The 16,686-nt window shown below is 40.4% G+C and overlaps 1 protein-coding gene across 1 annotated transcript in view; it reads left to right on the forward strand.

Annotated features, from left to right (window-relative positions):
• The first annotated feature begins 2,783 nt into the window (after positions 1 to 2,783).
• The window catches only part of LOC104367994 (cytochrome c oxidase assembly protein COX16 homolog, mitochondrial), a 52,243-nt gene continuing 38,340 nt past the window's right edge, over positions 2,784 to 16,686 (forward strand). Inside the window, exons 1-2 of the mRNA XM_042790605.1 lie at positions 2,784 to 2,893; positions 14,729 to 14,806. Of these exons, the coding sequence (XP_042646539.1) occupies positions 2,834 to 2,893; positions 14,729 to 14,806 (138 nt within the window). The 5' untranslated portion in view covers positions 2,784 to 2,833. The remainder of the gene's footprint in view (positions 2,894 to 14,728; positions 14,807 to 16,686) is intronic.

Consider the following 16,686-nt stretch of genomic DNA (forward strand, 5'->3'; position numbering starts at 1 on the left):
CTCTTTGAGTTGAGACAGCAGGTGCCCTGTTCCACTTTGTCCCTGCGGTGCTTGCCATCAAGCAATGATTTGGGTTGTGGAAAGGCTGTGTGGTGACTCAGGAAGTATTTAAAAGAGGAGCTTTCATTCTGCCATCTCCTCTCTGCCATTGCCCCAGGCTACCAGAACATGGCAGAGCCTTTGGCAACAGTAATATGTGAAAACATTGCAGCCTGTGCCTGGTGAATACGTGCTCCTATCTTCTAACAGGTCAGCACTCCACCGTTGTGCATGTGGCTGTAGCTGAGAGGTGTCTGAGTGTGTGGCACGGCACATTTAATTACTAGTGGAAAGGAATGATTAAGAGCTCTAAATCTCAGAGTAAGACTGTCCATCAGCACTGCTGTAGCCAGCTTTGTTTTGAAAAGGCTATAAAAGTTTTGGGGCGTCCAGTGTGACTGGGATAAGGGAAAACAATGCAGGAAAAAAGACAGTATGATCATAGCAATCTTCTTTCCTTAGAAAACCAGGCTACAGAATGAAAGACATGCCTAGTTGCCAGGCCTTCACAATAGCTTTTATCAATGAGCTTTGATGGAAAGTTTGAAATGACAGAAGGTAGCCCTCAGTAAAGTTGTGTGTTCACCTACAAAAGCTCGTCAGGACCACATGTGCAGCTTAACACTGCTGAGCTGGCTTGTCTCTTGTTACAAGTAAAGGTTCAGCTGGCTCAGTTCTGGTCATCCACTGGGTAAATACTAACACAGCCTTCAGCTCTCACTGGGGACAGCAGAGGCTGCGTGTGTTTCTCTCTGGTGGTGCTCTCCATGCTTACCAGTCTTGAATGTCAATGTTTCCTGCTATTTCAGCCCTGCTTTCCCTCCCACCCTGCCAAGGTATCCCAGGCGCAAGCTGCTGAAGCTCTTAGTCTCTCCGTGACACTTGCTTTCCTGAAATGTCCCTAACCTCAGTTCTGCAGGGCTGGCTTTTCCCATGTGTGGAGGGTGGTGAAATCCCTAGCCCTGTTGAGATTCAGTGAGCTAGTCAGTCATTTGAATCAGTCATCATTAGAATGTGATTTTGCAAAGTGGCAGATTTTTGCCTTTAAGGTCCACTTTACCCAAGCCAAGTCCTTTTAACAAATATCCCACAGAAGCACAAAAGGAAGTTCAGAACACAGAAAAGTGTCAGGAATCTGAGTCAAGTCCTCTCAGTTGAAAGTTTTTCTAAGTGTTCAAGACAAAACAGATTGGTATGCTGAGGGAGGCTAGTAACTCTACATATGTGGAGTATATCTCTATTGCTGCAAGTCCTTACAAAGTAGGTATATGCAGTGCTAAATCTTCTTTAGGATCCAGGCTTGCAGAACCTAGAGCTCCTCAAGCAAGCAAAGGCAATTCTTGCCTTGCTGACAGGTGAAACAGCATTCTCTTCACTGCTGGGAATGCTGTGGCAGCTACTGATGCTCAGGTGGATTTTTCTTCATTATACAGAGCATGAGCTTTCATTTCTTACCAATCTATTCACTGCAGGCTTCTCCTCTGTCTGCTGGAATGGATTTGTCTGGGCAAACATGTTCTTCTTTCAGCTTCGAGGTTCTAGAAGAGAACTTTTCCTGAGGGACTTCCTGTGGCAAACCACCCAGCCACATGGTAGCACTGAGCTCCTCATCAGCCTCAGGGTTATCTTGGGAGTCTTCGCTGTAGTCTTTTGTTGTTGTTTTCTCATTTCTGTGGCTTCAAATGTGGCTTTACTGAAGGTGAATTCCTCTTCCCCATACACATCTAAAGGGAATTTTATCTTAGTAGGAGAAATCTGGGTCAGGCCTGGGTTACTGCAGTTTTGTGGACTCTGCTTTCATCTCACTGTTAGGGACTATGCTGTAGTGATTAACTTTGAACTTTTAGTCCTGGAATACAGACAGACTAAACTGTCACTCATGGATGTAATTACCTTACTACAATAGCACAATATACGTGTACGTTTTGTGATATTAGTGAGCGGGCATTCACAGGTACCAAAAGTAACCTGCAGCAAGAATAACAACATAATATGCAGGAGCCCTAATCAAAAAATGAGAATGCCACTGTGCTCAGTGTGGCCTAAGCACCTAACAAAAATAACACGTGTGCACAAAAAGCCTCCAGGAGAACTAATGGGTGGGGAGATTTCATTCCACATCCCATAGGCGGCAGATGAAGGGCAGCAACCTCAGAGGAGCTTCAGGCCAGGCCAGGTTTGGCAGCGGTGGAGCCTGACCGTCTTAAGCCTCGATTCCCCTCTCAGCGTACATGTGCCATCACCAGCACCCCTTGCCCTTAAATCCCAGCTGCGTATTCGTGCAGGTGACAGCGTGGCCCCAGCCCCTCTCCTTTTCTTCCCACAGATACAGTGGAAGCTACATAAAACCTCAGCAATTTAGCTACAGCTGGCATAGGACGTGTCCAACGCACGGCCCACAAACATTTCTCCTCAGGAAAGCCAGTGGAGCGGATGAAACCATTCACGGGCCAGAACACCGGTTTTGTGCGCTCAACAAATGTTAATTCAAAGAGTTTTTGTGGTGCCTGCGCACACGCCTGTGCGTACAAGCTCGAAGGACCCTGTGGCTTTACAGCCGGTAACTCGCCAACGCGCCCGCCCCGCCCAGCGAGCCTGGCCGCCCGCTTTCGCGTGGATTGCTTCCGCGGAGGATCCGCTGCGGCGGGAGGAAGGCGGGCGAGAGCCGGGCAGCCAGCCAGGGCGGAACGCGGCTGCCCCGGGCGCGGTGCCGCGGCGGAGGGGGCGGCTGCGGCCGGCGGACCGCGCCCCGCCGGAAGCGCGGGGGGCGGGCCGGGGCCCTGCGGGGCGGGCGATGGAGCGGCTGCGGAGGCTGTGGCGGGGTCACACGATGACCGTCGGGGTGCCCCTGTTGGTGAGCCCCGCGGCGGGTGCGGGGGGGGCGCTGGCCCGCGGTCCCGCCGCTGCCCGAGGGACGGGGGGGTCCGGCCTCCTGAGGGCACGGGCCAGGCCGCGGGGAGGCCCGTGGTGGTGCCGGGGTGGTGAGGGGGGACGGCGGTTTGGCTTCTGTCTCCCACGCGTGTCAGGACCTGCGGGGGAGCTGGTGTGGGCCCGGAGAGGAGGCGAAGGGAGGGCGTGAGCCCTGTGCTCCGGTTCAGTGGTGGCCTTGGGGGGCCGGGGGAAAGGGGTTTGCAGCATACTCTGAGAGGTCTTCCTGGCTGAAATGTGAGGAAGATGCATCTGGGTGGGTTTTTTTTTTGTTTGTTTGTTTGTTTGTGGTTTTTTTTTTTTTTTTCTTTCTTTCCTTTAAAGCACTGCTTATGTGTTCGTCTAACTTCCTTTAGCTTTTCAGTGGGTTTTAAACTGCAACGGCAGTGTTGGTCTGATAATTTGGTACGTTTAAATGAACTGAAAGAATTTGAGTTCAGTGAGTTGATAGGTAACTGTTGTGGTTCTGCTCAAGGGGATAGGTGAGGCGTAACTATTTAGAATAGTAGAGATCAGAAAAGATCAATAAGGTCAAAGGAATAAAAGAAATTTCTAGGATGGACAGCATAACAGATTGTGCTGGCCTATCCTAAGTCCCTGTGTGCATTAGAGGAAAAATTAAACAACTCATTTGCACTTACGGATAAAAACTCAGGAAGGAAGACAAAAGCAGTAGCCAGGACAGGGAGGTTTCTCTTTATGCAATTTGCATCTCATTTTTCATAGGTACAATTGGTTTAGAAAAAGTAATCAAATTCCTAGGTGGATAAAGAGTAGGGCAAAGGATATTTCCAACATTTTTATAATACTATGAGAGAAATTAGTGTTATCCTCCTATATCTTCAGCAGCATGCCTCAGAAAAATGGAGTGGTCCAAAGAAGGACAATGACACTTGTTAGAGTTAGAAAAGTTTAAGGCCATTTATTTTAAAGTGACAATATGGAGGTTCTAGAGTAAGGACTTTAAGTGGAAATATTAATGCAATTGAATGCACTGAAGTATCTTTTCTCAAAATATTGATGAAGTCATTTGTAAGGAATGAAAATAGATTAAAAAAAAAAAAAAGCCAACAAACTAGTGTGATAATACTGCAACTGTATGAAACATTTGTGTCAGCAAGTCCAATCCCCAATGCTGCAGACAATCTCTTCATGTAACACCTTGCATAAAGTGATCAAGCATAGTGTTGCAGCTGTTTAGATATCCTGCTGCATGCATGTATACCTAAAAGGCTGTCCAGGACTTTGCTGCTTTCGTGCTTGGAATTTATTTTGCTTTCTAATTTTTTACATAATTTTTTGAGTGCTCTGACATTATTCTTTAGTTTAATAACACTTTTCTTAGTTGTTTAAGGTTGGATATAGTTTTTGGTCACCGTCCTATAGTTTATGTAGCTGTTTTCAACCCCTCTTTCAAAATGAGGGGAACACAGGCAGTTTTGTACTCTCCTGCTCAATTTTAACTCCATAAAAGGTTTTGGGAAAATGTTACATGATTAAATTGTAGATACTTAGAGGTGGTGACCTAGAGGAGAAAAAAGTCACCATAGCTTTCCAGTAATAAATATATCAGATTATTTGATAGATTAACTGATATAGTAGGTGAGGAGATGCAACTGATACACAAGATCTTGACCTTAATAAAGCTTTTTACATTACCTTCCCTGTGAAAATTGCACATTAGAGAAAGTATGGCAACGATACACTTCTTGGTGTTCTAAAGGGATTGAAAAAATACTAAAAAATGTAGTTATCAGATGCCTTCCAAACTGAAAGGTATCTTAGATGGGGTGGGTCCTGCAGAAATAATGTGGGCTATAATATTGTGAAAAAACAGAAGTAGCACTATAAGGTGTAGAAACTTGTCAAAAATAAAGTAAAACATAGAACAGGACTCTTCCAGTCTACTCAAAGTCCTTAGCTGGAGTAATTTGTGATGCCATTGTGGAGATGATGAAGACAAACTAAAGTCTAGAGGATAGCAACATAAAAGATACAGCAGACATTCCACTGTTAAGGAATGCTTGAAGGAACCGACTTAGTTTATTTTAGAAAAGTCTCAGAAGTTCCGTACATCATATATTGAGAGTGTTATTGATTGCTTTTGCATATATGCTTTTGCATATATTGATAGCTTTTCATAGCTTGGGAAAGAAGTACCAAAATAAACGAGCTTTAGATCAGATGTTAGGAAAATATTACTCTTTGTTAAGATAGAGCTCCTAGGGTTTTTAAGGAGAGGTCGAACAACCATCTGGCAGTGATGGTGTAAATTTTCTCAGTTCTGCTTCAGTGCTGGAGGTAGGACTTCAATTTCCCAGGCCAAGATAGACCTGTGGTTGTCCTTTTGGCCCTTCAAGTGTTTTTGCATGATTTGCCATAGGTCATAGCAGACATTTTTGAGACTGATTTCTTTGACTTTGTACTACCCGATTTCCTTCCATTTCTGTTACTGCAGAACTCTTTCCTCCAGAGACAATATTATATAGAGAAATATTCTATTATATTTCTTCCCAGGGCTTCATGCCTCCCTGCCTTAAAATTGTTCTCCCCTGTGAATAGTTCAGAAAGTTTCTGTGTTGCTGCCTACAGTCTTCCCAAGGAGTAAAAAAAAAAAAAAAAAAAAAAAAAAAAGAAAAAAGTCATGCAGTTCTTGTCAGTTCCCCAGCTGTCTGTTGAACTCCGAAAGCATCTCTGAATCTGAACAGAATTCTGCTAAAAGATCAATTGCTGCAAAACAGACAGTGAATCTGTGCACAAAATCAGAAGGAACATGCCTTTGTAACCCTTCAAATTTTGCTGAATTTGTTGATAATACTGAAACCAAAGGTTTCTGTTAGATTCTCGCATTCTGTACATAATTTACTTTCACTAGACAGGTGCAGAACTTTATTCTTCAGTACTGCTGGACTTTTCATCAGTACCATCTTTGCTTTTTTTATGGGGAAAATAACCCCAAACACTTTTCATATCTTGCTTTCTTACACTGCATATTTGAATGAAAAATCCCTGTGCCACTTTTTCTAAGGGCTCCAAGGTTAAAGAGATCATAATTCAAAGACAGATGAGTGTCTTATTATACACATGCATGTACAAATATATATTGCAAATATTTCTTTTAAATTACCTTGATCCTTTGTTCTTCTGGGCTCGGGGCTGTTAGAATATTTCAGTGCAGAAGGAATTTTCTTGGTTGATCTTTAAACCTCAAACTGACAGCAGCTTTCAGAGTAAGATGTGTAAATTACAGTTTTCAGTCACACTTTCTCAGAAGATAAGTGTTTCTTTGTGAGCACCAAAAAGACTGGAGGGGGAAGGAATTAATCCTGCAGGAAACCTTGATTTGTGAATGTTTCCTTTAACTCTGTAAATTTTGCAGATAAGAGATCTCTGCATGGCGTAAAAAAGTCAGAGTGCAGGAGAGAGGGATGTAGCCTGGCATGGAATATCTTAACAGTCGCAGTGCTACAGGATGAGTAGTCCTAAAGCATTGGTAAAGATGGTCACATCTGTGCAGGTGTTGGGATGAACTCCGGTGACCTTACAGATTTTGCTGTTATGATAGAGGGCTGTGCCACCTCAGTGCTAACTTAAAACATCTCTGTCAGCGATATTGACATCTCTTGTTTCCTGTCACGGCAACGGGAACTCTATTACATAAAGCTTAACTTCTAAATCTTCAGGATACTCGGTTCTGTTATAGAAGTGCTTCAGTCACTGCTGCTTTATATGCCACAGTCAACTCTACCTGATCAAAAGAGATGCGTCTATCAATGTGCTATTGCTGCTGTGATGTTTCTGTAAGACCTTGAGGGAGCAAGGCTCTTGGGTGTTACAGCTACTGGGTCCAGTCTCATACCTTTCTTATGAGACACTGAACATGTAAGGCTACTTCTCTAGCACAGTTAGGATGTTTGCAGGTTGCTGGAAGTTACTTTTTCAGACAAGTCTAAATGGTGGTTCTAGTCATTGAGGAAACATGTTTGGATTTTAAAATTGCAAAGCACTAACAGTTTTAAAACACATTAAAAAAAATTATTTTATATGCTCACATCACTTTCCAAAACTTGTGGTTTTGGTTCTGTCTCTCTCTGATTCTAGACAAGGATCTTTCATACTCTCTAAGTTGTAAAATGAAGGTATAGATGCAGCTCCATTTCTGCTGTCTGTCACAAGGGAAGAATTAAGTTCTGAGGATCTGAAGTGGCATCTTAGCAGACAGAAAATATAGTCTGTGGCTCATTTGGTGATTTTTATTGCACACCTAAAATAAATATATTGACTATATATGTAGTTCTACAAGTTTCAAATCTGCGGTATGTTGCAACATTATCCATATCTTTAGATTTTGACTTATTTTAATTTTTCTTTTTCCCTCCTGGAATGACTCTACAAGTGCTTTGCTTCTCCTTCTGGATCTTGTCTTTGGTGTTTCACACGCTGTGCCTAGTGTTGGTAGAAGAGAAGATGAGGGTAGCTTGGAACAGCAAAATATTTTTCTGTGAATAAACATGTTTCTAAAATACATTTCCATCAGTGTTTATGCACACAGACTGTACTACAATGCCACCTACATTGCTGCCTTGAACAGTGCAAGTTTACTTTGATAAACACTTCATCAAGAGACAGCAAGAATGCATGTCATGTACAGGACAAGAAAAAAGGTCAGATTAGAGTGAGTCCCTAACAATGCTGCAGCATTGTGGTCAGTGCTTCCAGGCATCATTAGAGAAGGTCAGTGGCATCTCAGCCCTTGTTAATGAACCAGCTGTCTCTCAACCTTTTTGGCAAGCAAACCAGACCAAAACACTTTCCCCAGACATCAGGACATGAAATTACATGTCTGTGGATTAGTTTGTTCACTGGTGAAATCAGGGTCATCTAGAAGCCATGACTGATGCTCAGAAATGTTTTGTAAATATTGGGAAATGGAATTTTATTGTGCTGTGGGTCACTAAAAGTGAAAGTTTTACAGGGCTAGTGGGTAGGGAAACTTTTTATCATTTAAATGTATTTAAATAAGTAAGTTTTTAAAGTTTTCTTTAAATACAACATTCTGAATTAATTTCCTAAAAAGTTGCTGAATTCTGAGTCCTGGGGTATGCTGAATATAAGGCACACTTTTTCCTATAGGTTCCGGAGTATCTGCCCATAAAAGATTCTGTGAATGCTGAGAAATATGGAAAATACTGTCTGAATGGGCTACTCTGGCACGCAGGGAAACTGAGGTTCTGTGTTGAGCCTCAGAACAGGAACATAAATACAGACTTGCCTGTTTTCATTGTGTGTGACTAGTCCTGCTCTAGGTCTCCACCTTCTTTGAGGGTTGGTCAAGATAAAGATGTAGGATTAGTATTTACTATAGAGTATATTTCATCTTCATCCCTTATCCAACGTTGTCAGTGGGGAAATATTACTTGACTAGTAGTGGTTCTTTTTATGTTCTTTACTGCAGGTTTCAGTTTATTGGTGTTTTGAGCTGGGCCTAACATATCGCAAGAACGGGTGGCCATGAGGTATAAAGAGTTTCTCATTGTAGTGTACCTTTGCTAGATTTGAACCAGTGAGTAATGGGGATGACAATTTTAGTAAGGAATTGAAATTTTGACTTTTAGAAGCTTATGAAGAAAGAGAAGGTGGTGTTCAGAAACTGCAGCTTGACCACCATGGCAGCCTTGGTTTTCAAACAGCTGCAGCTGCTGAGTACAATTCACTTGCCATCTGACCAGCCCAAGCAATGTGTGTAATGCAAAAAGACAATGCTGTGGCTGAAAATACACTTTTTTGCTAACACTCATGCTGAGGGACGTAGGGGTTTCTATTGCTTCTGCATTGTTCTTCGATTGGTTTCTATTAAATGTATTTTCTGTGCTTTCCAACCTGTTATGAAATGGACATTTTAATAAACAGAGGTTTTGTTTTCTTCCTAAGACAGAATAGTAGCATTGAAAGGATGTGGAAAGTTTTTGTGAGTACTTTGGCCTGTAGCCATTCATATTTTCAATCTTCAGAATCACTGCTTTGGACATAATCTACATTGAGCCGGTTAGCCTGATACATTGAGTCAAGTTTGATACTCTGCACAGAGTTAGTTGTACATGTTGTGAAAACTCGCTCTTCTGCTTTATCAGTCAGTTACGATTGGCTTCAGTTTATACCAGCTGCTGTCCTGGGGTTGCCAGCATGTTATCCATGTGGTCACGTACTGTCATATTTTATCCATTTTTTAATGTAATGCAGTTCAGTCTTTCTGCAATTTGTGAATTCTAGTATACATATTAAGTCAATGCATTCTCTTACTTCATCATGCTTTTGAATGGAATAACTACTAAGGGGTGTATAGTTTTGGGTTTTGTTTTCCCCCAAAGGAGGCCTCTGAGCTGAACTAATTTCCATTTGTTACAGACAGGAGGAAAAGGTAGATCCTCTTGTCCTCCCGTCAAGTGTGGGGAAAGAATTTAGGAGGTTTCTGAGAAGACTTTGCACTGTTTTTCTCTCTCCTCAGCAGTTTCAGCGTCAGAGCCAGGTGATGAAATGGCTGTGGAAAATAAACTCTTGAGAATTAGAGCTGGCAGAGGGGGGCGCTTCAGGTTAAGATGACTTGCCTGGGTCTTTTCTGGGACTGGCAGTTTGCCCTTCTACTTTATTTAGGGAACAAAAAAAGAGACTTCAGTCTTCTGGGCTGTCAAATTGCCATCTTTCACCAGTCTTGCACTGCATGTATGACAGTTCTTCAAAGAGGAAACCCCAAAACCCTTTTTACCATGATCACTGCAAACTAAAATAAAATAATTCATATGACTGTTGTAGTTTTGAAACTCCTGATGAATAGGTGGAGGGTTTTGCAGCAGCAGTCTTGAAGAAGAGGTTAGAAAATTATCATGTCCCTTCTCCAGTGATATGTATAATAACATTTTCCACCACTGCATATGCCAGCTCTCTAAATATTATGATTTGGTTAATTTAAGGATTTATGACATGTAATTTTGTCATCTGGCTTTCACATTTGGTACTATAGCAGGAATGGCTTTCTCTAACAACAAGGACGCCTGTACTATGCAAATTGCTGGTGCTGCCAGAGAAATAGTTACTTGTTATTTTGTTAACCCAACGAACTGAAGATGGCTGCTTTAGATTATGTAGGAAACTGAAAAAGTAGGGATCTGCCGTAAGCCCCAAGCTCTTCTGTTGTTACGAGTCCTCAGTGACCATCTCACTGTAGTTGGTGACAAATACAAGTATTTCTCATCCTAAAATGATGTTCAAGGGATAAGCCTGATGCCATCCATAACTGATTGTATAACATACTTCCCAGTGGAGAAATGAACAAATAGAATTTTAAAAAGAATGTTATTAAAGAGAATTTTATGTCATTTTTTAACATAAAACATTTATTGAGGTTGCTGAGTGTATGTGACAGATGGTGCTCTTATGTCACATCCTATCTTTCATTTTGTTTTGGAACATGCAAGTCTTCCATGCATGCATAATTGCATTACAACGTTGTAGGTTTTTTTTTTTTTGTCTACTCACTGAAACATAAAGGAATAATCCAATGTGAGATCTTTAAGGGGGGGGGGGGGGGGGGTTGTGCTAGCAGTGATGTTAATCTGTTTGCTTTGGTGTTAAGTGCTGGCTAATTAGTATGTTTTATGATTTTTGCCTTAAAGTAAACTTCAGGTATAAAGGAAAAAGTCAGAAGTTACTTCATCAGTCTGCTGAATGCATTCAAGTAACTAGATAGATGATATCTACTACATAATAACATTTTTTGCTCTATGTTCTGAAGCATATAATATTAAGTTCCCTCACAATGGACTAATGCAGGTATATTTGAACTTTCCAGCTTGAGTACTCTTCAGATGCCAATGTGTTAATATTTTATGATATAAGTTAAATATCTGTATGATTCTAAAATTGGAATGAAGAAAAATATATCTTAATTTTCATTATATGTGGCATTACTTTTCCCCTTTCACTTAACTGGAGAGTGAACTTGAGCCTGACTTCATTAGAATGTTGTCAACCTAACCTTTATTTATATGGCAGCCTGAATAGCTTCTACTGTCTCTCTTATGTCTGGACTAGTGGATGGAACATACCGGACTTTGCTGTTGCCCTTGGCTTACATTGAGCAAATTCGTCTACTGTAGTGCTATTTTAACTGAAGAGTGTTTTGCAAGGAATGTAGAGATTATCTCTGTTTTACAAATTGGGAAACTAGAAATGTATGTGAGCCATACAGAATACACAAAGCCAACAAGATGATAATGTTGCTAGAATTACTAACTTGAGTCTTATCTCACTTCTAATAATTTTGACTGGTGACTCTTGATGCTTCGTTGTTGTTTGTATGCATGCATTCTTCCCTTCAAGTACAGTTAAGACAGTGAGGACATCTTCCTTCATAATGCAAAAACAGAGACAGGAAACACTTAAACCAAGATTAATATTTCCACTCAATGCATTCTCAGTCACTGAGTCCTCTACTACCTTTAATGCTATTATAGGTGCATAAATCCATTTATACCTTCTTTTATTGGCTTTTGAACACAGTTTTCAAAAGTCTAATTGAATGAGTATCTGTCCATTGCTGCTCTGGCTTGTGTGGATCAAGGCAATTCATGCTCAGGGCTGTCAGCTAACTGTATTGAGATGCTGTTGGTTGATTGAATAAGTGCTGAATATGACTGATTCTAGTCTGGTTTTGCAATGAAGTCTTAGACAGCATCTTTGGTTCTCTAGAACACTGGTAATGTAAACCTGTAAACATACTATTTATATTTTTGTGTGTATTCTGTGCTTCTGAAAATGATCTAATCTTAATCCTAACCTTCATGCATTACACTGTATAATATTTCAGTGGCATTTATAATTTCTTACCGCATCAATGTGCTTTGACTCTGTTGCAGCCTAACTGATGTTTCACCATAAGATAAATCAACCATTTCAGTATTGGAAGTGTAAAGGCAACTATACTGGTGATGCCTGAGTAGTGAAGTGTCCCAGTTTGCCAGGGTAGTTACGCTCTTTATGCTGTATGAAGAGAAAAGTATATCAGAAACCAAGTGGGTTTCTCCCCTTTAGTAGTATAAAGGTGATGTGAGTAAAATTAGCGTATCAGGACAAAACCTGTCTAAAGGAACTGAGAGGTATGTGTGTAACAAGTTCTTTATTGTGTGTATAGCTCCAAATGTAAAATGCATTTGATAGATGGTTGCTGTCAAACAAGTGATAGGATGTGGTAAGACAAAATGAGTAGCATATGACATGTCATGCAACAACCTTCTATTTGATTTTTCTTAGTTACAGTGTACATTACATAGTTTTAAATGATCAAAGCTAAAGAATGTAATAGTTCATTTTCAGCTTGGAGCATGGCTTTGTAAGCCACAGTGTACCTCTTCATTATGTTAAATGATAGTTAGGTTATAAGGCGCAGGCCTGCTAAAGGTCTTCCGCTTGTTCACATCGCATCTCATAACGGAATGTGCTTCATGCAAGTTTGTGTTGGGCAAACTAATTTTTAATTGATGTCACAAGTAATTGCTACTTTCTGCCTGCTTTAACAACTGTGTACCAAGCCATTTCTGGTGCAGTTGCTTTTGCCCTGCCATAGCCACTGTTTGACAACATACTAATACACACAAAGGCAATAAACTGTGGTTTGTAACAGCCGTAAACTTGTCTATAGTGTCTCTGATTTCTGTTCATTAAGACTTGAAGTTTAAGTTAGTTCATTAGCTGTTAATTAACATAATACTTGTTAGGAGTTAAAGAAGATCAGCTAATGAAAATTTATGCTGAGGTATTAACCATATTGAAATTGAATTATAAGTCTGATCCTCGAGACTTTCAGCATTATGTGTTACCATATCTTCAGCTGCTTTAGTTGAATTAGTCTTGAACAGTGTCCAGGTTCTTTTTAATCATTTTGAATACTTTGCTTTCACCTTCCTGTTATTCTTTCTTAGCAAAATGCTGACACATGAGGAAGACTATTTTTTTTTTCTCCTTTATACAAATACCTTTTTTTCTGTTGTGTATGTTGATTATTGAATACTTGCAAGACCATCATTAGTTTCTTGAACGGTTACGATACAAGTATGGTGCTGTCCAATTTTTGGTAGGTCACATTTCTAGTCAGTGAAAGTTAGCTTGCCACCATATGATTTTCTGATTGGCTTTCTGAAATCAGAGTTCTGTGGCCTACCAGCTGGATGTTCATATCACAAAATTTTGGTCTATTTGTTTCTAATTTTCAGATAGATTCTTAGGCTTATTGAAAGGGCCAGGCCAGGAAGAGACTGTGGTGTCTTCCCTGGATATGGGTGAAGGGTTCCCTGTTCTGTGAAAAGACCACTTTAGGTCCTGGGTACCAGTCTGTAACTTACCAGCATCTATACGTGTGTGGGGAGTGCGTTCACATGGTTAGTGAGTAGTTTTACCTTCTTAATGGGAAATCACGTAGTCCTGCAACTTTTAGAAGGAATAAATGTAGAAGACTTTTTAAAATTGAATTAACATGGCTTTGTGGCCTCTGTGACCTGAACTTCAGATAGCATACTTTTTGGAAAGAGTGTACATTTTGACTACCTGTGCAGCATAATTACAACAATTCTTGGACACAGGCCATTGCTGCAAGCCTAATATGTAGCAAGAAATCAGTCAGCATGCTGGAGAAAACAGTTACCAGTGCAGCAACAGCCTGTAATGAAGGACTGTAACAGAAATGCAGTGTGATAAAGTAGGTTGGTGTTGGGGTTTGGTGTTTTGGTTTTTTAATTTGCTCAGTTCCTTAGAGCTTCCTCATGCTTCCACCTTCCTTAGATGTAAATCTCTAGATGCTGCAGCCTTTTGGCCTCCTGTGAATCTGCCTTAACAGAGAACAGCAGACAGAGTCTGTCAGGTCAGAGCAGGAGCCAAAGGCCTGATTCTTCCACAAAGTAGCTAGATTTCTAAGCTAATTTTCATGTCCTTAATGGTGTTTGTTAGCAATACTTGATCTTTTGTCTGGTCTGTCCTTTTTTTAGTGGTAAAAATACGTAGGCAGTTTTATGATATCCCTCTGTCATAAGAAACAGTAATTGAATGATTTCTTTATGTGGATATGAAGGGGTTTTTTTCCCCCTCACTCTTCCCTATATTATTCATATGCTTAACAATTGTGGAGGTAATTGCAAGACAACTAAGGAGGCAATAATAGAAGTGCAGGTGTGCTGGATATGTTTTCTTAGCCTCTGTGTTAATGTATCATTGAACCACAGCTCCAATCAGCTGATCTGTTCAGAAGCTTAATTAGATCTCTTGCACACAGACATCAGACTAAGTCAGTGTGGCATTGTTACTTCCCCATAGAGTTTGAAAATTATGAGAATAAATCCTGTGGCGGTGGGGTAAATGTTCCTTTTCTGCAGTTATGTCAGGAAGCCATATGGGGAGGGAAAAGAAGGGGTAAGAGGAGAGGAAGTCCCTAGAAAATGTGAGTCACGAAGTAGCTGTCTTTGTACAAAAGAGGAAGTCTGTGAAAACCAGACCCCGAGTGTGGAAGAAGGCTCTGACTTTACATATACTCCCTCTTCTCCTATATGTGTCTTCCAATTGATTATTTTCTTCAGTTCCTGATGTTTCTGTTGGAAGAATAGTAGGGTCTCTTGGTAAATGAATTGGGTCAGTATGCAAAGTGTTCTCTGTAAGTGTGCAAAGTGTTCTTTTTTTATAATAGTCCTAACATGTCTGTTTTCATTTTGTTGTTTTTCAGCTGTATCTTGTTGGAGGATCTTTTGGACTCCGTGAATTTGCTCAAATAAGATATGATGTCCACAAACTACATGGCAAGGTAGTTGAAATGGTTTTTTTCACTTTTCATTTAATTTTACGTATATACTGACTTCTGAAGGATTGCTAGGACAAGCAAACTATTGGTATTGGGGATTTGCCTTTCACCACTGGGCCCTGGACTACAGCTGAGGCTCTTAGGCAGTGAGTAGTGTAGGTAACTAACAGGGCTGACATGATAATGAATCCTTTTACTGTCTCTGAAATTGATCAACATAAATAATAGAAAAATTTTATTCCTTTGGTTGATTATAAGTGACAATTCTGAAGCCTAAGAAACAAGTGTAGCACATCTGGAAGGAGGTTATTACAAATACACTGTATCTGATTTAGACTGAGGAAACAGATATTTTAAAAGGTTCTGTTTTCAAACAATACTTGGCATTGACTATATAATATTAGATGGTTTAGGGGGCTTGGCTTTGCATTGACTGAGATAAGCAGATACCTTTAACATTGTGCTACATCCTGTTCTTCAAGCTCTGTGAAAGAAACAGGAGCTAGTCTTTACTCAGTATATCAGAATGTACTATATGGATGAAGCCTTTCTTTAAACAAATTGGAAACCTTGTGAATGAAGGAAATGCTTGCTTACTGGTGCTACTTACACCCCAAAGTGTAACACTAGTTCCAAGTTGTGTATGAACTGATCTGAAAGGAGCATGTCAGTTCAGAAGAAAATAATATTGGCTTGCTTTCCCTAACTTTGTAATATGCAGGTCTGCCATTGCAATGCAGAGAGGCTTTCTGGTCTCAGTGTTGTTGGCTTGCAGGTGGCATGAAGCTTTTTTTAAAGACTCCAAGGCACATTGTTCCTTGTGTTGTGTACCTAGCTGCGGCCTTTGAAGCACCATGTGGCACACTCCTGCTCAGTCCTGTATTTGACATAGCCCATAGACAGGGGAGAGTGACCTTACAAATCTTTCCTCCAGTGCTGTGTTATGGGTAAGTATTTTCTATCAGTCCTGAGCTTTTAGGATCAGCTATAGCCTTTAAGTTTTTCTCCAGCCGGATGGGGGGATCACATCAGGGGCAAGAATTTGCCTGTTGTGTTTCTGTCAGTTTTTTGGTCAGATTCATACTCAGTGAATTACATTTGGCCTTCATGATCTGCACTGTGACCGCAGCCCAGGGAAAAAACGCAATAATAGGTGTGCTCATTCAGATCTGTGAGGCTTCTTGTCCCAGCATCTATAATTAGACAGTAGTACATGAAAGCTCTGAGGGAAAGTTACTACACCCTGGAGTTCTTAAGCTCTGAAAAGCTAAAAGAAGACATCTGGATTCTGCTCTAACTGGTATTACTTAAGGCTGCAGCATCTCTTTTGTGTTTTCTTTTTCTTTTCATTACTTTTAATTTTATTTAGGAGTAGATGAAATTTAAATAAAGAACAATGTAGTGTTGTCTGAGAACTAGGAACACCAGCTTTGTACTCATTTGTAGACAGACAAATAACAGCAATGTGTTCCATTAGTTTCTGTTTCTCTGCCCATAAATATAGAATTAAGAACCGTTCAAATTCATAAAATAAAAGAGCAAAAGAGACTAGAATGTATTTTATCTGATAAAGAGTTTAAAATGTACGTGAAACTCAGGAAAAGGACGTTAATCTTAAGCAGTTTAAAAACATTATTAAAAAATCCTGATGGTCATAACATCTGTTTAATTTGTCACTGGTTAAAACGTTCTTGTGTTGGAGTAGAATATGCTTTTCTCATATAACACGCTTTGACTAGCGTAAGTACTTATCAGAAGAGGGACAAGTGTTCCATTTTGGGGATTGGGCAGTTACATGCAAATTGCAAGAGACAATAAAATAAATACAAATTTTTTGTTAGAGTTGCTCCTTTGGAATAATAACAATGTTTAATTAAATAACA

Source organism: Tyto alba, unplaced genomic scaffold (assembly GCF_018691265.1).
Source record: "Tyto alba isolate M040663 unplaced genomic scaffold, T.alba_DEE_v4.0 Super-Scaffold_18, whole genome shotgun sequence".
In the NCBI taxonomy this organism is placed as follows: domain Eukaryota; kingdom Metazoa; phylum Chordata; class Aves; order Strigiformes; family Tytonidae; genus Tyto; species Tyto alba.